The following is a 26161-nucleotide window of genomic DNA, read 5'->3' on the forward strand; positions in this document are numbered from 1 at the left end:
ATAAAGCTCTAAGTGCCTCTCACCCCATACTAACAACTACAGAATTAATACCAGTGTGCTGTATGTAAAGCAAAAAGCTGAAGAAAAGCCCAATTTACTACAAGGAAAGTATCTGATTAGCAAAGCAAGGAGGCTGCAGATAGGAGGAGGGGAAGAACAGCTACAGAACTGTTCTGTACTTGTTCCCCTTCTTGGAATTTGAAGTGATAAGCACATTGATTCACCAAAATCAGGAGATACACCAGAGATACAAACACTTTTTCACTCAAGGACACCGTGAATAACAATTAATATGATTCTCCAAAAAGCTAAGAACTGTGCTATTACCATCCTTGGCTGAGAAGGTCATAAAACCAAATTACTTTTATTCTACTAGACATTGACTTCAGGTTGAGCTTATTTGCATTAGGAATAATGATCTCTTACCAACAATGTTGCTTCAGTTTTTCATATTGCTGTTACATATTCCAGCAAGACAAATGCTGAAGATCAAACAGCTGTGCATCCTGAACTATTCCATTAATTTTGGGTAAATACCAAGCAGGAAAGCATGTTTGCACTTGTCACTGCTCTCAGGTTGCAGTGTCTGCACACCAGTCAGCCATCCCACACATGCACCCAGGCTCTGGGAATTCAGAGACCTTGCCTGCTGCTGGCATTCTTTCCACCCAAATGCCCCATCCATATCCATGCAAACAAGGCTGGAGAGCAGAGAATTCCTCCCCTAACACAGCCCAGGCAAGCCCTGCTTCTACTTAACTGGGAACTCAGAAGGGAATCCCATGGATCAGATTCACATCCTGAGGCACACAAACCACAGCAGCTACAGGCAAACATCCCAGACAACAGGCAGACAGCTGTGGGACATCTCCAGTCACTGAGGTAACAACCACCTGCAGCTTCATGGCCAAAAAGCTTCACCTTGAGGACCTCAGTCACCTGTCTTCAGGCCAACCCAACAATGATGGAAAAGCAGACTTCCTTACAGCTAAGCTAGAGAGGGGAACAGAAGTCCCTGTTTAGGCTTCTGCACAGTTGTCCTGATCTTTGCATATTTCTCATCTAATTAGTCCTTCTGCAGTTGTAAATGTCATAGCAACACATCCACCAGTGCTCAGCACCACACAGATATGTACAAGAATGCAGCTTGGTTCAATCACTGCCTTCTGTTTTCTTTGAAGTTGCAATGCTGCTGCTTAAAAATAAACTTAAGCAGCTGTGAGGCAAATGGGTTATCACTGAGAAGGAAAGAGCTCAGTAGTGCCCCACCTCCCTTCTCCAGGTTGAGATCTGGCCCCAAGAGCAGACAAGGGGATGAAAGCAGCCTCCTAGACCTCATTTTTGAAGGGCTTCCCCTTGGTGTCACTATCCCCATCCCTCCTGCTGTTCTCATCACACAAGCTGCAGGCAGTCAGACACTCACTGTACCTACCAGCCAAGGGAATGTCAGTAGCACAGACTCACCTGGACACCCCCAGAACCAGCCAGGCAAGGGGTTCATGTCCTGTATGCACAAGCAGAGCAAGATGCCCCCTCCTAGACACTGAGCTGCTGTTTCCCTAACTCTCCTTTATCTGGCTGCCCATGTACACACATCTGTAGCCCACATATATTTAGGGCTGGTTTTTATTAGATATTTTTGCCAGCTTCATGTCCACATCCAGCCTGAAGGACTGTCACAAGGCACTTGCTTACCTAGGCATCAAAGAAGTGGAATGTTTGCAGCTTAAACCAGAGCACTGCAAACAGGGTCCAAGTTACAACATGCAGGTACTGTGCAGCAATGCAGTCAGTTGCAGAGAGACAGATAAAGATACTTTAACTGCTAGATTGCATAAAAGTTGCATTCCAGTCCTCATAAGCTGCTTGGACTAGTGTCATCTCCCTTCCCAGCAGCCACAGAGTCCAGCTCTCCTGTTTACCTGAACCCTTCCACACAGCAGCCTGCACTGCTTCCCCTGGCAGGATTATTCTGGCAAGTCATTTGATGACACACAGCTGAGGAAACACACATTTGCTGACTTCACCTCTTCCTCTTCATACTGTCAGGTTCACCCTGCGCCCCACAACAGGTTGATTTGGGTTATTTCAAGTACTGTATTTAATTAACATGGCCATTTTGCACCTACCATCCCCAGCAGGGGACACTGAGAAGCACTAACGATGGCACCACCTAACTCTGGGGCTGCTCTTTCTGTCCCCTCACCCGAGTTCCTGCGGTTCTTTTCACCTCTGAGTAGGCTCTGATGAGGGGTTTCTCACCACTTGTTACTCAGAGCTGTCTGTCAGAATCCCAGCTCCCTGAGCAGAGGGGACGGCTGCCCCCGTGTTGGTTTTGGGGGGCAGGGGAGGTGTGTGAGGAGCTGGGGGGCTGCAGAGCACTCACCGGTCTGTCTGCAGGACGTGGATCAGGTGCTCCATGGCCTGCACACCCACCTCCAGATGGTATTTCTAGAAAAACACGAATTGAGTACTTAGTGACCTTGCCCCAAAGCCCCAGCGAAGCTTTCCCAGCGTCCCCGCACTCCGAGAAGCCCGCGCGGCTCTCCAGGAGCGCGGTGCTCACCTTGGACAAGGCTTTCAGAGCCCGCACAGCGTCCCGCCGGTCATCCAGCAAGGTGGAAGAGGCCACCCGGTGGCACAGCTTCTGGATCTGGGGAGGGACGAGACCCGTGTGAGGGGACACCGGGAGGGTGACGGTCACGGCGGGGACGGCGCCGGCAGCCCCGCACACACCCCGCAACTCCCTGCGCCCGGCAGGAAGGTCCCGGAGCACCCGGCACCCCCGGACGGACCGGGCAGCCCCGGGGGGCACGGCCGAGAAACCGCCCCAGTCGGCGGGCCCGACCCGAGCCTCCCCCGCGGCGCGCAGCAGGGACCCGCACCCCGGGGAGGCGGCACCGGGGCCGCTCCCGCGGCTGTCCCCGCAGAGGCGGCGAGCAGCGCCCCGGCCCCGCTGCCCCCGCCCCGACAGGCCCCACCGAGCCGCCCGGCGGCCCGCTCACCGTCTCTGCGCCGGAGGGCTGCATGCCGGCGCTGGGGCCGCCCATGACGCCCCGTAAGAAGTTCATGGCGGCGGGGGGCGGCGGGGGGCGGCGGGGGGCGGCGGGGGGCGGCGGGGCCCGGGGAGCAGGGCCCGGGTCACCGGCACCGCAGACACGGAAGCGGCCGCCGCGCATGCGCCGCCACGTGGCACAGACGTGGCCGCCGCGAGCGCGGGGGCGGGGCCAGCACAGAGCCACGCCCCCTGCCAGGCCACGCCCAGAGGCGGCCCGTGGCCAGAAACACGGTAATTAGAGCCCTGTTAATTAGGGGCAGGATCTCCTCCCGCCCCTAAACCCGCTCCAGAGCAGAGCGCTGCCCCCTGCCAGGTGCTGAGCTTCCCAGATAAAGGGCATGAGGGACTCAACCTTCCCCCCCAGCTGAAGGGGGAAATGACATTTCCGATCAAAACGTGCGGCTGAAACTGAACATCCACTCCCTGTTCTGACACGAAGAGCTTGTTCCCCCCATCTCTAGGCACACACCAAAAATCAATGCCTCAGTCTAAAAAGATGCGATGCAGGCATCACGAAACAGGCAGAGTTTTTTGTTTGTGACAGCATTTCTTGGACTGTCAGGAGTTACACCCTGAGCACCTCCCGTCCCTCAGGAGCTCCGGCGGCTGTTGGCTGTGGCAAACCCTCAGCCTGACACACACGGGATGCAGAACACCTGCGCTTCAGTTCTGCAGAACTCCCGTGTCGTGTCTCACCCGCCCTGCATCCTCCCTCTTCTAAAGAAATCGTCTGGGGGTTCGTTTTTTTGACTGTTTTCTGTTTGTTTGGTTTGTTTTTTAAGAGGAAAAGGGCTCTGGATTCTGCAGGGTTTAGGAAAGGATCCCCAAGGGGATGGGTTAAGGCACTTACCTTCCTGGGACCGGTACCAGAGCTCCCCAGGAACGCTGGGGCTGGGCAGCGGGAGAGCCTGGCCGCTCACCCAGAGGAAAACCACACCAAAACCAGGGGTTCTCCCCAAAACAAGAGCTCTTTATTTCAACGCTTTGGATCCGCACAGCGCAGCCCCAGGCAGGGCAGTGAGCAGGGTGCTGGGTGCCCCTGCTCCTCGGCAGCCCCGTGATTCCCAAAGGCAGGGAGCCGACACCGGCACCTGGGGAACACGGTGCGCTCCAGGTCCCGGTTTTGTTACCGCGGATGGGACCATTCGATACCGGCCTCGCGGTCATGACCCGAGAGCTCAGCAGCCTCCGGGAGCTCTGAGCCGGGACACGAGGCCCCGCTCGGTACCGGGGACACCCCGGACACGGTCACCGCGCCGCTCCGGTACAGACGAGACCCAGAGCTGCGAGGAGGGAACCGCGCAGCTCCGGCACGGACCCGGCGTGCTGCCGGTAACGAGACCGCTCCCCGGGTGCCCCGGTGCCCCCCGGTGCCGCCCCGCCGCCCCCTCAGGGAGGCCGCTCCCCTCCCAGCCCGCGGGAAAAGCGCGCCGAGTGCTGACGTCACCTCCGACGTCACCGCGGTTGGGGGCGGTGATTGGCGGAGCGCCCTCCGGAGACAATGCGGGTGGCGCAGGCGCAGGCGCCCCGCCCCGCCCCTTCCCTCCCCCGCCCCCGCCCCCCGCGCAGGCGCGCGCAGCAGGCAGGCTGAGGCACGCGCGCACGGCCGCCCCGCCCCCGCCCGGCCCGGACACCGCCGCTCCCCGCACCCCCCGCACCCCCCGCACCCCCGGGCACCCCGAGGCACCGCTGGCAGACCGGTGTCCCGCAGACACCCCGCAGCAGGACCTTGGGGGGGACGGCCCCGGCCCCGCCGCACGGATTCCTTTCCCTAGGTGAGCGGTGTGTGGGGGGGGTAAGGCCCCGCCGCCCTGAGGGGAGGGGTGGGGGTGGGGGGGGCGCGTAACGGCGGCGGCGCGCGGCGGGGATCGCCCCGGACCCCGCTTTGCCCTTGGCCGCCCGGCCCGGCCCGGCCCGGCCCTCACCCGGGGTGGGGGGAGCGGAGGTGCGGGGGGATGTGCGGGGGGGGCTTTTGTTCGGCGTCACCGTGGCGGCGATCGCTCTTCCGCCTCGCCCCGGGCGGCGGGGGGAGCCCGAGGGGAAGAGCCCCCTCTCCCGCCGCCTCCAGGCGCTCCGCGGGCCCTGCCTCAGGCATCGCCTCTCGGAGGCCTCCGGAGGTGTCCGGGCTGGGGCATGTGCAGGATGCAGCCCCCCGGGCCCCGCTGGTGCTGCAGAGGCTCCTCCGGGGCTGGGTGAGCCCTGCGGTTCCCTCAGGAATCGGTGGTGCGGCGGGATCGCTGCTGCAGGATCTCCCCCGGCTCTGCGGGCCTCGCCTCTCTCCGCTCCCGCCTTCCCTCGGCGCAGCCTGAGCTCAGCGGTTTTCGCAGGAACATGGCCGAGGTTCTTGCAAGCACCTTTTCTGCTCCAGGTCTGGGTGCCTTCAGCAGATCTTCTCCGAGCTTTGTCCTCTGAGTTGCCTGGTGTGTTCTCGGGCTTCTGCTCCCCATAACCTCGGAGGGCTGAGGTAGAGGGCATTGCAGGTCCCCTGTGAGTGCACAGGAGCATCCCCAGGACAAAGCTTTTAAATCCCCTGGTGAGTTGGGTGACCCTGGATCTCGAGCTTTGTGCCAAGCACTACAACAAGAAAGACCTAAGGCAGTGCAGAAGGAGAGAATAAGAGATAATTGCTTGATTTCCACCAGAAAGGCTTAAGACAGTCATGTATTTTTTGTTACTGTGGCCTTCCGTGGGGGTCTGGCAATTCCTGACCCCTCTCTTATGTTCCAGGCAGCTCACATTCCCTGTGCAAATATTCTGCTTTGTTAGAGAAAGAAGTGTAAGGATACACAGGGTGGGTGGGTTTGCTCTGCTGAGAAACAGGCTAAGTTATTTTGTTGCTTGCTCAGTTCTTGTGCAGGCAGGTTACTTCTACACAGCCTGTTTGTGTTGTGTAAAGCCAGCACAGCCTTCTCTGATCCATAATGGGATGAAGGAGGATGAGTGGAAAGATATCCTCTTAGGAAGCATTTATTTTTTGTATAAAGCACTCTCTGCTGTCTCAGATGTCTCAGGTTTGTTTTTTTGTTTGTGGGTTTGCTGTGGGGTTTTTTTAATTTCTGTGATGGACACTTTTAATAGAGAAGTGGCAGAATAAATATCAGTGACCAAGTTACAGGAGATGGCTGCTGTGCTGTGTGGACTTCACCTGCAGGGAGATGGAGCTCAGGCTGCTGTCTGCACCCAGGTTCCAGGAGCAGAACTGCCAGTGGGCACAGGCTTGGTGCAGAGACTGACAAACTGGTATTGTTTTCTTCTCCGGGGTTAATTTATCATTAACGAGGCACTCTGGGTTCATTGTGATTTTAACTATGCCTGCAGGGCTGTGCCTGCCCCAGGAAAGCCTTTTCATTCCTAGGGATTCTTTTCTGGTGTAGCTGGGGTGTAAGAGACCCAATCTTTTATCATTTTAAATGTTCTGGTAATGTTCCAGTTGGCAGATGTGGGCTCTGAGTGTGGAGCTGTGATCTGTATCATACCATTTTATTGTTAGCAGAATAAAATCTTTTCTGTGATAGTGAGCTTGAAGAGAAGGCAGAGTGGGCTGAGCATCCAGCCTGCCTATCCACCAGTGTTCCTCTGGATAAAAAGATGTCCTTATGGAACTGAGGGCTCAAATTGCACACGTACTCTCACACCTAAATAGTTTTTTTACAGTGCTGAAATGCACTGAGGGAACGAGGTATCCTAACACTTAGTGTGGAATCTGAGTCCTCCTGCTCACTGTAGTGGCTGTGACACTGCATGTCAGTTCTTCCGAGAGGATTTGACAAGTGCAGCACTGTGTTGCAACTCAAGGAACATGTGGAAAGATTAATATGTCAGACTAGTAAGTGTATCTGTTGAGATACCAGACAAAAAGTCAGGGAAGCTGTGCCTGGGAGATGACAGAGGGAGGTGCAGTGGCTTCCCCAGAGCCGTGGCCATTAGGTGCAGCTCCTCTGGGGGGTGCTGATGGTTCCCTCCTCAGATGCCTGGGATACAGGGGGCTGCTGAGCTCCTCTCAGAAATCAGAACACCAACCCTGTGGGACAGCTTGAGCTGCAAAAACTGGGGCTGAGCCAGTTGGGGTTGTAGCAGAATAGGTGGAGATGATGAAGTGAAAGGATTCAGGTAGATTTCACAGGTTTGCTGGCCCTCCCTGTGGGATGGAGGATGAGCTGAGAGCTTACCTTGCCCAGGGTCACAGAGAAAAGGTGGTTTCAGTACTGAACTGCCTGTATTAGGACTTGAAATTGCTCATGCAGGTTTTAAATTTTCTTTGCACTCCATGCTCACTTTGCTTTCCCATGGAGTAACCTGCCAGTCCTTGCAGGGCTGTAGAACAGATGCCCTGGCCTGTGCCAGCTGGACTCTCCCATCACCGTGGGGATTTTTAGCTTTGTTCAAGGTGTGGTTGCTCACACAATGTGTTGCAGTCGTGGGGGATCTCAGTGTCATGGGCTGCTGGAGCAGGCACACTCCCTGAGGCATCATTTCCTTGTCTGCAGTGGGAAACACAGTCTAGAGGTGATAGTCTGCAGTTAGGGGAAACCTGCCCAAGACTGAAAGCTGCTCTCCTTTTCTGTTTTCCCCCAGCTCCTGTGGTGTGCCCCAGGACTTGGGGTTGTCTGGTTGCTGTGTGGGGAGCATCTTTCTGGTCCACAAGAGCATTTTTCCAAATCCTCTTTCCAGTTTAGGTGATGCATTAAAATCTTACCAGAGACTCCAAGTCTCTGCACTGTTTGCAGACCTGTGGATTTAAGAACAAGCCATGCTGTTGCAGATTTATGCAAAACTGTATATCAGTGTCTGTGTGTCCTTAGTCACACAAGAATTGTTCTATGGGTGAATTGTTCAGAGGAGAGAATTTGCTTGTCAAATTTGACCAAGTATTTTCCTTGCTTGTAATTTCTAGTAAAACAAATAGTGAGGCCTGAATTTCCCTCACAAAGCTTAAAACTTTGTCCTGAGGAGGTTACCTTCAGGTGCAGATGACACTTTATTGAGCTTCTTTCAGAACTCACTTAAGAATTTTCTATTTTTGAAGCAGAATTAGTGAAGCATCCAGGCATGACTCTGAGGTTTGTCTTGAAATAGGATGGAGATGTACCATTGTTTTGAAGTGCCTCTTTCAGCAGAATCAAACACTGCCAAAATCTATTGTCTGGATACCTAAACTTGAACATGCACACCACCATTCTGCACTTATCATCTCCTCAGGTAACTTCACCCCTTGTCATAGGTGACTGCTCACACTTCCTTTTTGTACAAGGTAAGGGAAATAATAATGAGAAAGTGTACATGTATTTAGAGAAAAAAAAGGCTTTTTTAATGGAGAGCTGCTTATCCATCAAGATGCAGTGTACACATCTGACTATTCAACATGTAGTGGCCTCTCGTGCTGCTTCAGAAACAAATTGCTGCGGTGCAGGGTGGTGGGTGAAACTTTGTTTTATTTTTGTATTGGTTTTTATTTAGTGAAAGGGGCAACAAACACAGTATAATAAAGTTTTATGTATAAAGATGATTACAGACTGCATGAACTTGCATGCTATTAGTTCAGTGTGGATTTGAGAAATGGTTGTACCAGTTGGTTCCCAGGTACCTGGGTGCAGTTGTCCTAACGTGAGCTGTGTCTCGTCCAGTGAGCCCTTAACAGCTGCATCTCATTGCCCAGGCTGACTTCTGGATTTATTTGTCACATTTGTTATCCTGGGCCACTGAGCTGCTTTTGCAGACCTGAGGAAAATCTGCAGTGCTGGTGTCCCAGAGCCTGGCTGTGTGGCCGAGATGTTGTCACAAAGTTAACTTGCTGTTTATTTCAGCCTTGCCCTGCAGCTGTGCTTGGGTTTGCTCTTGGGGGAAAGTCTCCCTTCTGCTTTTGTTCATTTGCTTATCTTGGCATGAAATAACAGGTAGTCCCTTCCTGGGCTAGCTCTCCCACTGGCTTCTGTACTTGAGGGGAGCAAATATGGTGATAACTCGAGATAGGAGCTGGGTTGTTTGAGGTGGGGGTGACAAGATTATCCAGTCCCACCTGTAGGCTGGAGTTGATGTGAAGTTGTTGTGAACTTGGATCAGTCCAAGTTGCAGAAGTGTTACACTGGTGCCTGTGCATGTGCCCTCAGGGAAGTGCCTCTGGGTCCTTTCCATTGGGTCTTTCCTCAGTGAAAGGGGTTCCATGTTTCCTGGGGTCCTTCAGCCTGTGAGTCCATTATGAAAATGCCTTTTACTGAGTCAGAGCATTAAGTCTCTGCTACCCCTGCTGAGAGCTCTGAAGAGAACAGTGGAAGGAAATGACAATGAGACAGGTGAAGAGTTGTACTGAGACATCCTGTAGAATGCAGTGGTGCTGTGGTGCAGGTCAGCAGTGCTGCCCTGAAATGTGAACACAGATGGGAGGCACTCATCTCCTGGACCATCTAAGCCAACGTCTGCCTCGGGTCAGCAGGGAGGAACTGGCAGTGTGGGATCACTGCCTGCTGCCTGCCTCAGGTTTTCTGAAGGGTTTCAGCAGCCCTTCCTGAAACAGCTCCCAGTGAAGAAAAGATCCAGTGTGATAGAGATCTGCTGTAGTGCAACTTGTCACAGATTAGCATGTTTTGTACCCAGAGGCATTTCCAGTGTTCCTGTGGTATGCCTGCAATTTGTTAACATAGGTACTTTGCTTATTGCTTCATCCATAGGAAGGAGTGCTGGCTATCATCTGCTTTTTAATAGGTTCTTGGAAAACAAAACTGTGGTGCTCTGTCCATGTGCATTCTCACAAGTGCTTGTGGTAAAGATGGTACCACCAGTTCTGTGTTCATTGCCTGCTTGTGGGGCAGGGGATAAACAAAGAAGAGTCTCACCTGTAGAAAGTCTGTGTTCTTTTAGGGTTGGTTTCTAAGGAAAAATCCCACATTGCTGTAGTATGAGTCATGTTAGGAAGATCCCCAAATTGTGCAAATTGCATTTCTTTGGAGGTTCCACTGGGAACGTGCATAGGGCTCAAGCATTTGTATTCTCAGCATTAGGGTTTGGGTCTGATGATGCAAATTGCTTCCCAGGGAACATAACTAGTACTGTGTTTAAGAGTCTTGGAAGGTTATAATGAAATTTTTGGATAATAAATATCCATAATAAAATTTCATTTTAAATTTTCTGATGAAATGAGTTTTCTGATTTCTTGTTTTCAAGTCCAAAACTTGTATTTTGGGGTTTGTTCCTGTTCACATAATTGTTTCAATTCTAAAATCACTGTGGTTATCCTTTTATGGGGAAGCTGTGATCTTTAAGGGGTTTCTTCAAACTAACAGGACTGGTTTTAATTACAGCTCTTGACCCTGTGTACCAAAGAAATGGTGATGGAGAAGCCAAGTCCCCTGCTGGTCGGGCGGGAGTTCGTGAGGCAGTACTACACTCTGCTAAATAAAGCTCCTGACTTCCTGCACAGGTAACTCTGTCACACACGGGGTGGATGGTGTTGGGCAGCAGTCTGTACTGTTCATTATAGATCAGAAAACATTCATTTCGTTCATTTTTTTGTATGGTTGGAAGTGGACCTGGCTCACCTTCTGGCTCTTGGAAAATTATTTCATCTTACTGAAAACTCTTTAGGCTTAAATGTAGTAGGTTGTGTTTTTTTAAAAAAACTTGTGTCCACTGTTTAAGTGGTACTCTGAATGTGTTTCTTCCTTCTTGTTTTATTGTTTTATTCCCTCCCCCCCTTTTTTTTTTCTTGTTTTTGATTGGCTGCATACAGCACGGCACTTAAGATTTTGTATTTCCACATCTGAACTTGGAGCAGCATGGACTTGTGATAAATAAAGGCAAAAGTAGCTTTGCCAGTGTATAAAAGCAATCACTGCTTAGGTTGTTCTTGTCTCAGAGCTTGACATAAGGTGGATGGTGAGAAATTGGACTGTTTGATTGAATAAAAGTTAGAGTTCTCAGGTGGCTTGCCTAAAAGTTCAGTCTTTGAATAATGCCTCTTTTCATCTAGAGCATTGAGGTAGGGAAAATGAATGGTGTCATTTTTACTTGAATCACTGAACCACTGTGGAACCGTGTTGTTTCTGTGTTTAAAAATGTTTTTAAGGTTTCTGGACAATGTATTCCAGGTTTTCCTAATCTCTGTTGAGTAATCTCACAGAAGTGGAAAGCAGGATTTTCAGGCACTGCAGAATTTTTCCTGCCCCCAGAACTTCAGCAGATGAGTCAGAGCAGAACGGGACAATCTGTCCGTGTCACCCCAGTCTGTCCTTAGTCCCTCTCATGCCCAGGTGCTGTCCCCAGCCTGTGACAGGACCTCTTGCCTTGGGGTGAACTTTGGAGGCACCCCTTCTGCACAGCTCTCAGCAGCCTTGTTTATCCATCCACCCATTGCCTGGAAGGGTCAGGCAGTTGAAATGCTTTGAAGAGACTCAAACGGGTGTGACTGGGCCAGGTTTTCAAGGCAACAATTCCCTTGTGAGCAAGTGGTGCCCTGGGGATCCTGCTGTTCCTCCTGTGACCAGCAGGGTCAGTTTTGAATGATGGAAGAGCCCAAGTTAGTGAGGCAAGTTTCTTCTTCATTTTCCTCTGAAAACTGGAAGTTGTCTGCATGAACAAACAGGGAGTTTAAAAGGGATGGTTGGGCCATGCTTCACAGGTTAATACCAAGGGCAGAGAGAGGACTGGATTGGTTCTATGGTGAGATTGACTTTTCCTTTCCTCACATCGATTTTCAGTGGCAGTTACATTGTATAGAGGGGTAAAACCACCAGTGCTTCAAACTTGCTGTTGGAAATAGCCCTTGATTTTGTTCCTAGGAGCATTAGCATGTAATAATAGTGACTGTATGAGGATTTGAGGGGGGGGTGTTTTGGTTTAAGAAGCAAAATTCTGTTGATACGTTTTTCCTTCTTCACTACTTCAGTGCTGCTCCAGGTTTGCCCCCTCTCCTGCCTTCCCTTAGCATGGCAGCATCACTGCCACTGCACCATGCTCCAAGGTGATGTGGGAGCATCGTGGAGCTGTGTCCCTGGTACATTTGGGAGGCTCCTTCAGTGCTCTGTAGGAGGTACCAGACACTCCAAAAGCACTTTGCTAATGCACTGAGCTCTATAGCATCTGGATAAAGTACTTGCTGGATTTGTTTCTATTTTTTCCCAGCACTGATCTTTGCATCTCTTCAACTTGCAGGTTTTATGGCAGGAATTCTTCCTATGTCCACGGGGGACTGGATGCCAGTGGGAAACCCCAGGAAGCAGTGTATGGCCAAGCTGTGCGTATCACAACCAGGCTGCAGGCCTCAGTCATGTTCAGAACTTGCCAGATAGATCACTCTTGTTCTTTACCAGTTACTTTGATTTTCTGTTCTGGCAAATCATGTGTTGTGACTCTGTCCCCTCTTCAGAGGAAGAGAGGAATTTGTTAGCTTGAGCTACTTTATTTAATGGTTGCTGCTTTTAACTGTGACTTGTGTTTAATGCATCAGCTTTGTGTCTGGGCTGTATAAAATATACATAGGGGAAAACAAAACCAAGAGGACCTGTTAGACTTGCCCAGTTGATGTATCTTAGTTCAGTGAGAAGCAGTTCCTTGCTAAAGGGACTTTGATCTTTGAGAGTACATGGAATTCTGTGTTTGGAATTGTGACACTTGGGTACTTGGCAGATGTGTAAAAGGTTGGGGTTTTTTGTTTAAACACAAGGTAAACCCCGTGTCTCTCACAGGCCCTTTAAAAAAATAAAGCAGAAAGCCTTAGAATAGGCTTTGTATGTTGTAATGCAGCTGGAAAAACTGGATAGCAAGTTGTACACTGTTTGGTTCCTCTGAGAAGTACTTGAATCCCGGTGGAAAACTGCAGAATAGGAGTTAAATGAGCACAGGTAGCTTCTTCTCAGCAGGGGGCACTTCCTGCAGTTGCCTGTCTGAGGTTCAGCGGGGTGATCTGTGCTGGTGTCCCAGGCCCTGGTGTGTCTGAACACGTCTGTGTCTGCAGGAGATCCACAAGAAGGTGATGTCCCTGCAGTTCAGCGAGTGCCACACCAAGATCCGCCACGTGGACGCCCACGCCACGCTGAGCGACGGCGTGGTGGTGCAGGTCATGGGGGAGCTGTCCAACAACGGGCAGCCCATGAGGAAGTTCATGCAGACTTTTGTGCTTGCCCCAGAGGTGAGTCTGTGCAGGATTGTGTTTCACTTCAAGTAATGGTGATGGAAACCTGGCCTGGAGCTACTCTTTGTCTGATGGGGGCAAAAGATACAAATATGGCTTTTTAGGGTGAGTGCACTGTCCCCGTCCTGGGCTCTTCCCTGTCCTGAGACTTGAAGCATTGGAGGAGTAACCTAAAGCAAATGGGAGCTTGTGTTTAGGAGCTGCCATTGGCACAAATAAATTAAAAAATAAAGTTGAGCTCTACAGATCAAGTCTCCAAGTTGTTGTTCTGCACTCTCCGAGCCCGCTGGGACGTGAGTGTGAGTTGGTGCTGCCCAAGTGCCTGTTCAGAATTCTCTCTTAATGAGAGCAGAGCTGTGTAAGGGTGAAGGGTGTCTTGTGTGCTTTCCACTTCTCTCCCCAGCTTCATTAGAGACTGTAATTCCTCGGTGAAACTGAGGGACTTTAAGTTCATTTAGAACCTGTCATTGCTTTTTTTACAGGGTTCTGTTCCAAACAAGTTCTATGTCCATAATGACATCTTCAGATATGAAGATGAAGTATTTGGGGATTCAGAAGGAGAGCTTGATGAAGGTGAGAAGAACTGTACATTTTTCCTTTGTCTTGTTGTCCAAGCATATGAGCAGAGCTTTCAGAAGCATCTAAAGGAGATGGAAAGGCAGGAACTGTGTTGTGTTTGTGTGGAGTGCAGTGATTTGGGAGGGACCTGAGGCAGGGACTGTAAATTATGTTGCTGGATCTGTCTGGTGGTCCCAAACATTCTGTAAATTGAAGGCTGGGTTGTAGAACCTTACTCCTTGAAGGGCTGAACTGTCTGAGCGTTGGCAGAGAATGGAAATAATGAGCAATAGTACAGCTGCTGCCACTGGTTTCATCAGGAAGAGTTGATTTTCTGAGCAGTTGAATTTTTGGGTAAATCGAATTTTTTTTAAAGTTGAATTTTTAGTGATTTGAAGAAAATATATAATTAGGTTTTCAAATATGAGATGTAATTGGCTGTTCTATCATTCAGTAATTAATTTCTGTTCAGGGGCTGAGCTGAACCTGGGTGTTTGTGTTTTCCCCCTCTGTTGACTGAAGCAGAGCAAATCAGAGTACAGCCAGAACGTGTGTACATGTGCTCACTGGGTCATTTCTGCAATTTTTTCATCTCAGTTCTGTGGAACAGAGCATCTTAGGCAGCTCTCCTTGTATTTGAGGTTACTCTTTTAGGTTTGGGTACCGAGATCTATGAGCTCATAATGCAACCTTTCTCCTGTACTACCACCACATGAAAAGCATCTGCTGCTTTAAAAGACCCTTGAACCCTCCTCCCAGAACTTCCTAGCAGCCACACATCTGTAGTGTTTCCTTTTTGTGAAAATAGTAAGAAATAAAACCTCTTAGATGAGCGTAAGGGTCATCTCAGTTAATTCTGCCTTATTTTGTTGATGAAGCTTTATTTTGACTACTATCTGTTCAATCTGCTTTCATTTTAAGCGTGGCTTGCGTAAGCTTGCTGAGATATTTAAGGAAGGTTTTGGGGGTTTTTTTTGTGTCAGAGTCTGAAGAAGAGGTGGAAGAGGAGCAGGAGGAAAGACAGCCATCACCTGAACCAGCACAAGAGAATGCAAGCAGTACTTACTATGAAAACCATCCTGTCACGTAAGAATCCAGTTTATTGTATGAAATTGCTTTTTTTTATGCAAAAATGTATGTTTTTGCATAAAAATCACAGAATTGGTTTGGCTTTGGGTGCTGGGTGTGATTTAACAGGTAGTTTAGGAAATCATAACCTTGTGTTACTTTGAAACATTGCTTCCTGAATGGAGGGAAGAAGTGGGGGGATGTTCTTTTGTGTGTTATTTTTCCTTCTGGTTTCACACATGAGGTGAAAGGTAGTAGCCCTGTTTGGCTGCACATTTAATGGGGTCTTTGGGTTATGTTTTATGAACTTCCAACAGTGGAATAGATTGTAATCTGTGTGAGCAGATGAGATGTCAGAGGGGTGGTTAGTGGTACCTCACTCAAATTTGGGAAGTCCTTGAAACTGAGAGGAAGGCCTCTTTTGAGAAGCTGCTGTGGATGGTCTCTGTCATGAGTGTCTTAAGATATAACCAAGGTTAAAGAAAAAAGTTTCTTTACCACTTTTAAGAAAACTACATTTTGCTAAAAAAGCAAACAAACAAAGAAAACCAAAACCCTACAAAGGAACCAAAGCACCAAATCCTGGGCTTTTTTTGAAAGTTTTTAATCCCTAAAGTGATAAAGTTAGGTGTTTATATGTCTGATTCTCTGCAGAGAATTGTAGAAGCTGTCATTGCTTCAGCAGTGACTTTGGGTGCAGCTCAGGGGTGCAGCTTCCCTGCAGTGTTGTACATGGAGGTTCCATAGGGCAGCAACTGAAAACACAGTGACCTGTTCAAGTCCAGCCCTTCCCATAGCACGATTTATAAAATGCATGAACTACAAAGCACTGGACAATCTGCATAAAACATGTTTGGTTATTGTAGCAATGGGATAGAGGAGGCATTAGAAGAATCATCTCATGAACCTGAGCCTGAACTGGAGTCGGAAACAAAAAACGAGGAGCTGAAAACTGAAACAGAAGAAAAGACCCTTGAGGAGCTAGAAGAGAAATCTCCATCTCCACCTCCTGTAGAACCTGTTTCTCTACCACAAGAACCTCCAAAGGTCAGTTAAAAGTTGTATCTGTGCTTTGAGGTGCAGGTGGTAAACCAGAAAATTGGTTTTGAACTTTTTTGAGTGGCCAGAGCAGGTACCCCTTCTCAGTGTCATGCTTATAAACATGGCTTGAACCCAGAGCTTGTAAAAATGTGGACTTTAGTTAAAAAAGGAATGAATATTATTTTTAATATTGCTGCTCGAGTCACCTATCATTAATTTAATGCTCTGCTTGTAAAGTGTGTGTGTGAGGGTTTATGTAGGGGCAAACCTTTTTAAACGTGGAGTGAGCATGTTAAGAAAACACCTCAAGCTACCACCAACAAAAAATCTGACACCACGGGGACAAGGTGCAATGCACGGGCACTTACAAAGAGGCAGGCAGCAGAGGTTCCTCATCAGTGTGGGGGCATTGCCTGTCTCCTTTAGAGGCAGGATGCCTTCAGACCACAGAGCACACTGCTACAGTGTCATCTGGGACACTCAGGTCCCTAGAAATAGCTGATGGGAACTGGTGAAAGCTGGAGAGAGGTCTATTTCTAGCTCCAGTCTGCCTCCTGTATCTTTTTTTTTTTTCCCAATGATTTTTCTTGCTTTTGTTTTTTTACTTCTACCTTCTGGCATCCACTTCCTTTCTTTGTGCAGAAGACACATAACCCAACAGGGTTTCCAGTCCTAGGTTTGGTTACCTGATGGGAAGCAGAGATCTGGGTGGTGACAGTGGGCACAGGACACACTTGCTCCACACTGCTGGAGTCCACACAGGGCCAGAACTGCAACTTCTGCTGTATCCTCGTTGTAATGCTTGCACAACAATTATTTAAGAGATATGAACCAAAAGTGTATTTTCAGCAGCCAAGTTTCCCTGTAGGAATGTCAGTGGTTTGCCATGATTAGTAGCCTAGGTTTGTTGCATTTCCTGCAGGCTTTCTCTTGGGCTTCAGTGACCAGTAAAAACCTGCCTCCTAGTGGTACTGTTTCTTCCTCTGGAATTCCACCCCATGTTAAAGCACCAGTCTCACAGGTAACCCATCTGTGAACGCCTTGGATTGTCTCATTACTTCTGCAAACTGCTTCAGTTTTTTTAAATTAACAGATCAATTTGTTTGACTTAAATTGCACAAATCAATTGTGTCTTAAATGTGAATGCACTCACTTTCTTGTGGCAAGCAAAGGCACATACACACAACAGGTGTAAATTTGGGTGATGGTGATGTTCAAACCTGCTCATATTGAAACAGAAAATCACTACTGAAATTTTTGACCTATCTTTAATGGGATATGGTTTGATTTACAAGAGAAAAAAAACAAACCCCTACCAACTCCCCCCAAAATGTTAGTTTTCTAAAATGTGTCTGAAAGGGGTATTTCATTGGCAGAAGCGAAAAGGGAAAGCACCATTTCTGAGAAGGTGCAAGATGGCCTTATAAGGCTAACATCTACAAATACATGCTGGATTTCAGTAGCCATTTGTCATAGAACCCTGTACCAACTTATGACTGTGTGAGGAATGGAAGGATTCACATTTCTGTGCCAGGGCAGTGCTGTTTTCCCATTTCTAGGTTGGCTGTGTGAGAAGGGGAGAGAGGAAGGAAGGTTTGACCGGGTGATAGCTGATGTCCTGCACGTGCCAGCCTGGTGTCAGGCAGTCTGGGGCTCTCAGTTTCTCACAACAGAAAACTTGTGCTCAACCCCTCCTGCTGATGCTGTGTACCAGTGTGCTGTGTGTCCTGGCAGCTCATCCCCAGCCTTTAAAACCACAGCAGTTTTCAGCTGAGCAGCTGGGCTATTGCAGCTGTTAGCACTGGGGTTTTATTCTCTGTTGTTTTACTGCTGGAGAGGAACCTGTCTAGGATTGCCCTTCAGCCATTTGCATGTTGAAAAGAAAACTGAAAAAAAACCCCAAACAAACCAGCAACAGAAAACCCCCATGTTGTGTGGTGTTGCTTCTGGTCTGACAGGGCTGCCAGGGAAATCAGATCCTGGCTATGTAATGAGTTGGGAAGCCTGTCTATCTATCAGCTTCAACATGGCTCTCAGCATTGAGTTGCTATTTGAGCTGTAAAAACTGTGGCTTTTCTAGTACAGAATAGTTTTTCCTTGTGCAAAACCAGAATTGGTTTTGAGTTATTTGGAGTAGAGAGGGTGTTTTTTCATAATATGACTGCACACAGCTTGTCATGCTTTCTGCCTCTTATGGTGTTTTTGCTGTGAAGTTGTGTTTGGATAATTCTCTGTGGAAGTGGTGAGAATTTCAACTCTCCACTCTTCTGGAGACAGAATTAGTCAGTTCTTGGCTCCTTTCCTTGTCCACTTTTCAGACCTGGCACACAGAAAGCTGGAGGAAAGACACCTAAACAATATCCAAGGGGTTACAGATCAGGAGCAGCTTTTTCCTGTTTCCTTGGATCCATTAGTAGCAGATGCTCTGTGTGTAAATTAGGACAGCAGACTGCACAAGTGGGTGGTAGGTGGCTCTGTTGGGATGCTGATGTAGCCAGCAGCAGTGATGTTACAAAGCAGCAGGTAACTTCCTCCCCTCCCTCCTCTCTTCCTCTGCATCACTCCAGTTTTTCCCCCATCTTTGATCAAGCTAAAGGCTCTGCACTCTTACCTCAGAACCCCTCAGAGACCTGCACACTTACTGTTCTGGATACAAAGCACAGCTGTGGGGTTAAGCAGGTCAGCACTTACTGCTCCTCTTCTTGGGTGTGATGCCCCACCAGTGTGATGCCATAAATCAGGCATTCTCTTCATAGGATTTCCAGCTCTTCTGACCTCCCCTTTGCATTTTCAGGCCAGGTGTGGCAGGGAAGTAGGCAGGGTGCTCCCTCAGCCTTCTCTCCTGCCTTGGAAATGGTGAGTTCAGGGGAAGAGCTCCTGACAGGCATTCTCTCACCACCCTAAACCAGTCTGGACTCCAGATAGGCTCTTCCAGAATGTAAAGCACCTCTGTGGAAATGATGGATGAGTGCCTTTAGGAAGCTGTGTGGTCCACATTGACCTCAGAGACAGTGCAGTAGCTCCCTGAGGTGTGCATCCAAGCTAGCCACTGGAATTCTGGTGAGATGATGGGGGCTTTTTCCTGTTTTTCATGTCAGGTATGGTTTCTTTCTTGTTTGGTTGCTTGGCCACTGGTTCTCTGCATGCTCTTTGGTTGTGGCAGGTGTCTCACTGTAGAGAAACCTCTAAGCCTTGTAAGATATCAAAACCAGAGGCTGGTACCAAGGCTGGTGCAGCTTTTTTCTCTTTTGCTCTCTCTTTTCCTCTTTTTCCTCTTGTGGCAGTGCCAGAGAGCATGGAAGCAGTCTCCCTCTGCAAAAAGGGGTGGTGCTGATTGGAAAGCAATGAATGAGATCAGGGGTTTGTTGTTTGGGTAGACAGTTGGACTCAATGATCTATTGAGATCCCTTCCAACCCCTGACATTTTGTGATTCTGTGGTATTTGTGTGATAGGTGAGAAGTCCAGGGAAGTGCAAAGCAAGCAGGGCAAAGTGAAGTGTTATTTGGGATTTTATAGAAGGGCACCAGTGACACCCAGTGAAACTTTGTTGTGGCTGACAGAAGGACTGAGTGTTTAGGCCAGAAGTGTCTATGAAACAGGGGTCTGAATGCATTGTGTTTTGGTTTTGAGGTATAATTTATGCTGCAGTAAAGGTGTGTGAGCAAAAGATGGCAGGGGAGCCCCAGTGACCTATCAGGAGGTATAATGAAAAGAGATTTAACATGAGGACTGATTTTAGCTTATTCTTGGAACTGAAAAAGTGGTCCTAGAAGAGCTGGAAGGACAAGCTATTGCCTAGCTGAGTAGAGCACAAGTGACAAGAGGACTGAAACATTTATCTGGTGTGGTCCATGTAAAATACAGTCTGCTTACCTCTCTCTGTCAGGTACTCTGGCTGGGGGAACCATCATCTGTCTTGAGTCCTTAGGGGAAAACAAGGGCCACGTAACATAAACTCCTTAGCAGCAGTCTGGGCCTTGAGCTGTGTCCTTCCTCAGAGGCTGGTGTTATTCCTTATGCTCCCAAGGATAATTTTGTTCTTCTAAGATAAGAAACCAGCACAGTAGCGGCAGATAATGGAATTCTAAAAATATTGGAAGTTGCTTCAGCAACCAAGAGGCTACTTAGAAATACTTTTTATTATTGTCTCATTTTCTCAAATTATCTTTAAGGGTGTTTTTTGCTTGCAAAAAGTGGAATAGGGATTTAATTCCTGAGAATATGAAGGGTGCACTTCTGTCATCATAGTCTTGACATCAGGAAAGCTGGAGAATATCCTCAGTCTGTAGAAGCTGTCATTCTGGGTGGCTTTATTGTATCAGAAATACTTATTACACTTCTGAGGACTTCTGGTTTTTCTCCTCCTTTTGAGAGTTTCCTTATTGTTGTTCTGCATTCAGGGAAAAGAATCCCTGAAGGACTCAGGAAAGGTGCTTTGTTCATCTCAGACTGCCTTCTAATGCTTGAGGTTTGAGCTTGGCAGGAGGGAGCTGTACTTGATGGCTGTGGGGCTTTCAGTCAGGCTGAGGGTTTCTTGACTCCTGAAGCGTTGGGGTCTCAGTGCCTGGTCAAACATGGGGAATTCACCTTAGCTCTGCTCTGAGGAGATGTTTGCTTTGCACCCTTAGCAGAGATAACTGAACACTGCAGTCCTGGATTGGTACAGAGGAATTTATAGAGGTGAAAAAAACGTATTCCCAAACACACTGACATGGATGTACATCTTCTGGAGTTAGTTTTGTGCATGCCACTTAGCTATGTCTCGTGTTACGGGATTTTTTTGGTTTGATGAGTTTTGGTTCTACTTTTTACCAGACCAATATTTAACAATGCACATTCTCCTCCTGTTTTAGCCAAGAGTTGAAACTAAACCTGAAGCTCAGTCTCAGCCTCCTCGTGTACGTGAGCAGCGTCCCAGGGAAAGACCAGGATTCCCCCCCCGAGGCCCTCGCCCAGGTAAGGAGGATTAATCAGCTGCTGGGTCTGCTCAGCACTGGTGATGAGAGGTGTCTGGTGATGGGTCTTGTCTGTGCCTGGGACTCTGTTTAGCTGGTCATGAACTCTCTGTCCCTCCTGCATTCAGCTCGAAATGGGGAAGCAGGATTTGGAGTGCAAGCAGGTGATGAGTTGGTGCAAAGATAAATTGGGTGTTATTTCCAAGCTTCTGTTTTGCTGAAATACTGTTTTAATAGGCCACTTGTTTACATGCTTGGGTACTTGTCCTGTGGCTCCATGCAGTTCTGAAAAGCTGGCCTGGAAATCTGGATGGTTTTTTCCATGTCTTAATTTTGCTGAACCTTGGGAGCCAGAGCTCTTCAAATATCTGTTGTTGCTCTTTGTTTTGGAAGAAAACCTTCCCACTATGTCACCTCCAGTCGGTGAATAATTTTATGCATATTTTTCCATCTTGTGTAAAATACCATTCTCATTTTGGCTTCCTCTTGTTTTAGTTTATGAGCATCCAGCTCTCTGTTTTCATACTCATACAGAGTAAAGAAAAAAAAAAGCTACAATAAGTTCTAATGAAGGTTTTCAGTCAGCTTGGTGTAAATGGGCTTGAGGGGGGAGCAAAGGAGAGAGAGGGGTTCACACCTCTGCTGTGATACTTCAGGTGCTGTCACACCAAGAGGCAGGTAATGATTTAGGAGGGAGATCCTGGGGGAGAGGTTATTGTGCAAAGTGTGCTGGTGCTCCAGTTGAGCTGGGGAGGACTTGGGGAGCTCTCATCTGTGTTTGGGGCACAATGGTGGCAGATGGCAGCCAGAAGAGGTGACTGGCAAGCATTGTGTTTGTATGGGCACCAAAGTAAGTAACCGGCTCCTGGGCCCGGGAATTGTTTGGTTTACTTAACCTAGCCAAGGAAACCAGACAAAAAGAAAACAAATACTTGGTGGTGTTATCACAGACCTGTCAGGACCGTGTAAGGAGGAAGACTGAATCCTCCCTGGTGTGTCTGCTAACCACAGTGTCTCTGCCTTCTGTCTGCCACCACAGGGAGAGGGGACATGGAGCAGAACGAGTCGGATAACCGCCGGATAATCCGCTACCCAGACAGCCACCAGCTCTTTGTGGGGAACTTGCCGCATGACATCGACGAGAGTGAGCTGAAGGAGTTCTTCATGAGTAAGTAGCAGTGCCAGCTCTGGGGCTGAGAACAAACACTGTGTTGCAGAGTCCTAGCCTGTTCACCTGGAGCCACCCTGGGCAACTTGGAGGTGGTGTAGAACAGCTGTCTGGAACAAGCTGGCACTGGTGTTTGGGATAACGTGGCTGTTCCCTTGTGTTTTCCTAGGCTTTGGAAACGTGGTAGAACTTCGCATAAATACCAAGGGAGTGGGAGGAAAACTGCCTAATTTTGGTTTCGTGGTGTTTGACGATTCTGAGCCGGTCCAGCGAATTTTAGTTGCAAAAGTAAGTATTGTCCTGGAGTAGCCTGCAAAGGATGTGCTGAGTGCTTAGGCCCTGAGCAGTGTGGGCCATCCCTGTCTGCACTGCTGTTGTTCCTAACAGTCACTCATGAACAGCAGCTGTAAGACGACTGTAGTTCTGGCACACTCACTCCCCCAGGAGTGCTCTGTAGCTTGTGGAAGCCGTGCCAGCCCTCCTCAAACCATGTCACACCAAATTCAGGGTGTCTGTACCTCTGCACATAGGCATCACTGGGAGCACAACCCTTGCTTTAAGAGATCCTTTAAGCTGAAAGTTGAGTACATAACATTCTGAAGGACCTCACATGGATCTCTGCATTCAGCTTCCTGGGGCAGAGGAAAAGGAGCGAGGTTATTCGTGGTTGTGACTTGAGGAACTGGAGAGGAGAAGGCAGCAGTTTTCATGTCTAGTAGACCTGCTAAAGCAGCTCTTCAGGAGCTTTACCCCTGAAGCAGAAAGGCTAAAGCCAGCAGTGAAGAGGCTAAAGACAACCCTGCCTGAATTGAGAAAGACATTTGAATTCCTTGCATGCCAAAGAAATGTCAAAATGCCCGTTCCCTTCATCGAGGGCCCCAGGGCAGGGGTTGCGTGCTCCTTAACCCTCGCTTTTTGTCCTTTGCATGCGAGTGAAGGCGTGTGGAGAAGGGGGTGTTTCGTGTGCTGGTACTAACCTGTGCCCTGAACACTTTTCCCTGTAAGCCCATAATGTTCCGGGGTGAGGTGCGCTTGAACGTAGAAGAGAAAAAAACGAGAGCGGCTCGTGAGCGCGAGACCCGAGGCGGAGGAGGCGAGGACCGTAGGGATCTTCGTCGCAGTGATAGAGGCCCCGGGGGTCCCCGTGGAATAGTGGGTGGTGGCATGATGAGAGAGCGTGACGGAAGAGGACCCCCTCCCAGGGGTGGCATGGCACAGAAGCTGGGCTCTGGACGAGGAACTGGGCAGATGGAAGGCCGCTTCACCGGACAGCGTCGCTGAGCCTCCGCTGCGGGCAGACGGCCTGGGCAGGGGTACACTATCCATCGTGTTTGCATTCTTGTTAATTTTTTTTGGCTTTGGAATGTGACACAGCCCTTCTGATCATTTCTTTGATGTGAAAGCATCCTTTGGTTTCCGGTTTAAATTGAGGTGGACGTTCTTTCCCAGTTTCACAACAGGAGTTACGCTGTTAATTTATAAATGTAGACTTGGAGAATTGAGGACTGAGAAACAAAAAAAAAAAAAAAAAAAGAGAACAAACAAACAAAACAAAAGCAACCAAAAAAAAAAAAAAAAAAAAGACCGGTTAACTATCTGCAACAGAAGTGAACTAAAGGACATGCCCAGTAGAATTCAGGTCCTTTCAGTCAAAAACCCTCTCTGCACATTTTGTGTAAGTGTTACGGTTTCTGCCTATTCCTGATGGAAACACAAATTGTGCAATTTGTGCAATTGGAGAAGCTTGCCTTTTTTTTTTTTTTCCTTCTTAGAACACTCTGCTCCAGACAAACTCGTGTTTACGCACTCATCAAAATGCACTAATGGGTACTCTGAACTCATTTGTATTGACACCTGCAGGAGGCTTCGGAGGGAAAATCCTTCATCCTCTTACTCAGACAGAGTAGCTTGTGAAACGATGCGGGCATCTGATCTGCTTGCTGTGACCAACATGTACACACACAAACCTTAACGAGACTACACCTTGGCTGCAGGAGGAATCCATTTAGATGTAAACAGAACCCAGAGTTTCAAACTCATAGCAAACAAGTACACAACAAGTTTGATAGCCCACGTCAGGTTTTTCTGTCAGCCCCTCTTCAGTCCAGGGATGGCTGCTCAACACACTGCTCCTTCCCCTCCCCCTCGGTCAGCATTGTACAGTGGAATTTGTCTTGACTGTATTTGAGTTCTCTGGTAATGTAATAAGCATGATGGTGCCTTCTATGAATACATCATTCCAGTCTTGCTGGTGATTTTGTACAGTATAGTGTATGAATTACTGTGCCGCAGAGCCGACTGGCTGCAAAGCATTTAAAGGAAATAATTGAAAAATTGTATTAAAAAAAAAAAAAAACAACGCAACAAAAAAAAATTGCAGTATCTTTCAATCAGTAAACATTGCTCAAATTATCATCCTCCTTGCTCTTCAGTTAACAAGTTCGCCTGTTTTTTTGCAGAGGGGGGAAGGGAGGAAGAAGGCATCCAAGTAGTCTCCAGGTTGTCTCTTCTCTTTGATCAGTGTCAAAGTTACAGGAAACGGAGCTGAAATCTCTCTTGGGTGTGAATTTCAGAAGCCAGCCAAGAATGGTGAACACTTCTGGCCAGCTGGCAAGGGTTAGAACTGAGCATCCTGTGTGAAGGTGAGCTGATCAAATGAGGATACTGCAATTTTCAGAGAATAAAAGCAGCAGCTCCCAAGTACTCGCATTTTCCAGTTGGGCTTTTTGAGAAGCTCATTTTGCACATGACCCTCAAGCTGGCACTTGTGTGGCTTCAGACTGAAGGATAGAAAGGAGCCGTGCTCTCCCTGGGGCTCAGAGGTGTTTCCAGGGGATGCTCTGGAGTGCATCCCCAGGAGCTGTCTCTGCAGCAGGCAGTGCAGCTCAGCCCGAGGCCGGGGCGTGCTGTGGGCTCACAGTGGGGGGAGTTTGTGGGCACATCTGTGGGAAAGCACAGCCACCTAAAGCTGCTCCTGAGTGTAGGAGACTTCAGACAAAAAAATGGCAATTTCAGACAGAAGCAAAGAGGACACTGAAGCAGTCTGTTTCTGGATTATGCAACCATTTGCTGGGACCCAGTCAGATTGTGTCCATTTTTCTGACCCGTTAGGCCCAGGGAAGTGGCATCTGACTCCAGGTCTTCTCTGTTCCATGGTAAGTCTTGCACTACGTTCATAGACTTAGGTTTTTTTTTTCTGGGGCACATTTCTAGGAGTTTCCACTTCCAGATTCCAGTTTTTCATTGAAGGTCTTGCGTTTTCAGCTGTTACCCAGAAATCTGTAGTACTTGAACTGCTCGCCACACACCACCATCACTTGGGTTTGAAGCCTTGGGACAGATTGCTGGCAGCAGTTTGCCACCAGTGTGCTTGCTGTAGCCTGTTTTTGGTTTTTTTTTTCCCTTTTGTGCTGTGGTGTTTTGCCACCACCTCACTGGTTTGTGTGGCAAATAGCAGTGGGAGTAATTTCCACAACAAATGGAATATTTGCAAGAGCTACTGAGCCATTCTGTTTTCTGTCTTGCTTCTTGTTGAAGTGAGATGACCAACCCTTGGAACATCTGGAGAAGTTTACATGGTGACAGCTCACCTGCTGTGCTGTGGACTCGACGTGTTCTCAACCCTCTCAATAGTACCTCTTGGAGCAAAGGAAGGGATTCACTGACCATTACTGTTCATTGCTGATTTGTGGATGGTGGGAGTGTTTTGTCATTACGGTTCTATTTCAACAAACTTGGCTGCCCATCTTGGCTTGAGTAGGTTAATACCAGACAGTGGATCTCCATCTTTATTGCTGTAACGTGTCAAGCATTATATGCTAGTAGATTCTAGTTTAATTGTTGCAGGTGGAAAGTATTTTTACTTTTTAAGTTTCCATTCTGAATGTGTTTTGACTAAACATACCAATAAACTACTGATGTCTGCAGCATTTATCCATGTCCCTAATTCTCTTGAATGCAGGTCTCTGGACACTGCTCCAACCCTTGCTACACGGAAAGTGCTCTTTTAAGAAAATTTAAAGGCTGGCCAGGCCTTGGTCCTGGTCCTTGGTGCAGGTCAGTGCCCTCTGTCTGGCAGCTCCTCACCTTGGGGTGCACGCAGCCCAAGGAGGACAGGAGCTCCTCTGGAATGGGTCCCAGGTGCCATTCCTCTGCCCTGCCCCAGGCTGTCGGGGCTGTGGCTTCGGGG

At 48.5% G+C, this 26161-nt stretch overlaps 2 protein-coding genes across 12 annotated transcripts in view; one reads left to right on the forward strand and one right to left on the reverse strand.

Annotated features, from left to right (window-relative positions):
* USO1 (USO1 vesicle transport factor) overlaps positions 1 to 3190 on the reverse strand; it is a 29843-nt gene extending 26653 nt beyond the window's left edge. For 9 of the 10 annotated variants that reach the window (XM_071744225.1, XM_071744224.1, XM_071744222.1 and 6 more), the window contains exons 1-3: positions 3006 to 3175; positions 2567 to 2653; positions 2387 to 2451 (exon numbers count right to left, since the gene is read on the reverse strand). Coding sequence is in view for 8 of the 10 variants with exons in the window: in XM_071744222.1 (XP_071600323.1) it covers positions 2387 to 2451; positions 2567 to 2653; positions 3006 to 3071 (218 nt within the window). In the remaining 2 variants the exon portion in view is untranslated. Of the gene's footprint in view, positions 1 to 2386; positions 2452 to 2566; positions 2654 to 3005 lie in introns of all 10 variants that reach the window. The other variant, XM_071744221.1, reaches the window with a different exon arrangement.
* A 1429-nt stretch (positions 3191 to 4619) lies between these two features.
* G3BP2 (G3BP stress granule assembly factor 2) lies at positions 4620 to 25901 on the forward strand. 2 transcript variants are annotated; one of them, XM_071744226.1, is made up of 12 exons: positions 4620 to 4833; positions 10354 to 10472; positions 12203 to 12284; positions 13005 to 13178; positions 13664 to 13754; positions 14723 to 14825; positions 15674 to 15854; positions 16771 to 16869; positions 20703 to 20805; positions 21844 to 21972; positions 22142 to 22260; positions 22978 to 25901. In XM_071744226.1, exons 2-12 carry the CDS (start codon positions 10378 to 10380, stop codon positions 23251 to 23253), a joined length of 1452 nt encoding a protein of 483 aa, XP_071600327.1. In that variant the 5' UTR covers positions 4620 to 4833; positions 10354 to 10377; the 3' UTR covers positions 23254 to 25901. The 2 variants fall into 2 exon arrangements, with proteins under 2 accessions (XP_071600327.1, XP_071600329.1); XM_071744228.1 differs by lacking the exon at positions 16771 to 16869 and having other exon boundaries at positions 4624 to 4833; positions 22978 to 24403.
* The last annotated feature ends 260 nt before the right edge of the window (positions 25902 to 26161 follow it).

Source organism: Heliangelus exortis, chromosome 4 (genome assembly GCF_036169615.1).
Source record: "Heliangelus exortis chromosome 4, bHelExo1.hap1, whole genome shotgun sequence".
Lineage (NCBI taxonomy): Eukaryota > Metazoa > Chordata > Aves > Apodiformes > Trochilidae > Heliangelus > Heliangelus exortis.

What these genes read in the sequence shown, in the direction of transcription:
- G3BP2 (XM_071744226.1), top strand. Translation starts at nt 10,378, where the DNA reads ATGGTGATGGAGAAGCCAAGTCCCCTGCTGGTCGGGCGGGAGTTCGTG. An exon ending in CTTTTGTGCTTGCCCCAGAG is followed by an intron (nt 13,179 to 13,663) that starts GTGAGTCTGTGC and finishes CTTTTTTTACAG; the next exon opens with GGTTCTGTTCCAAACAAGTT. An exon ending in TATGAAAACCATCCTGTCAC is followed by an intron (nt 14,826 to 15,673) that starts GTAAGAATCCAG and finishes TGGTTATTGTAG; the next exon opens with CAATGGGATAGAGGAGGCAT.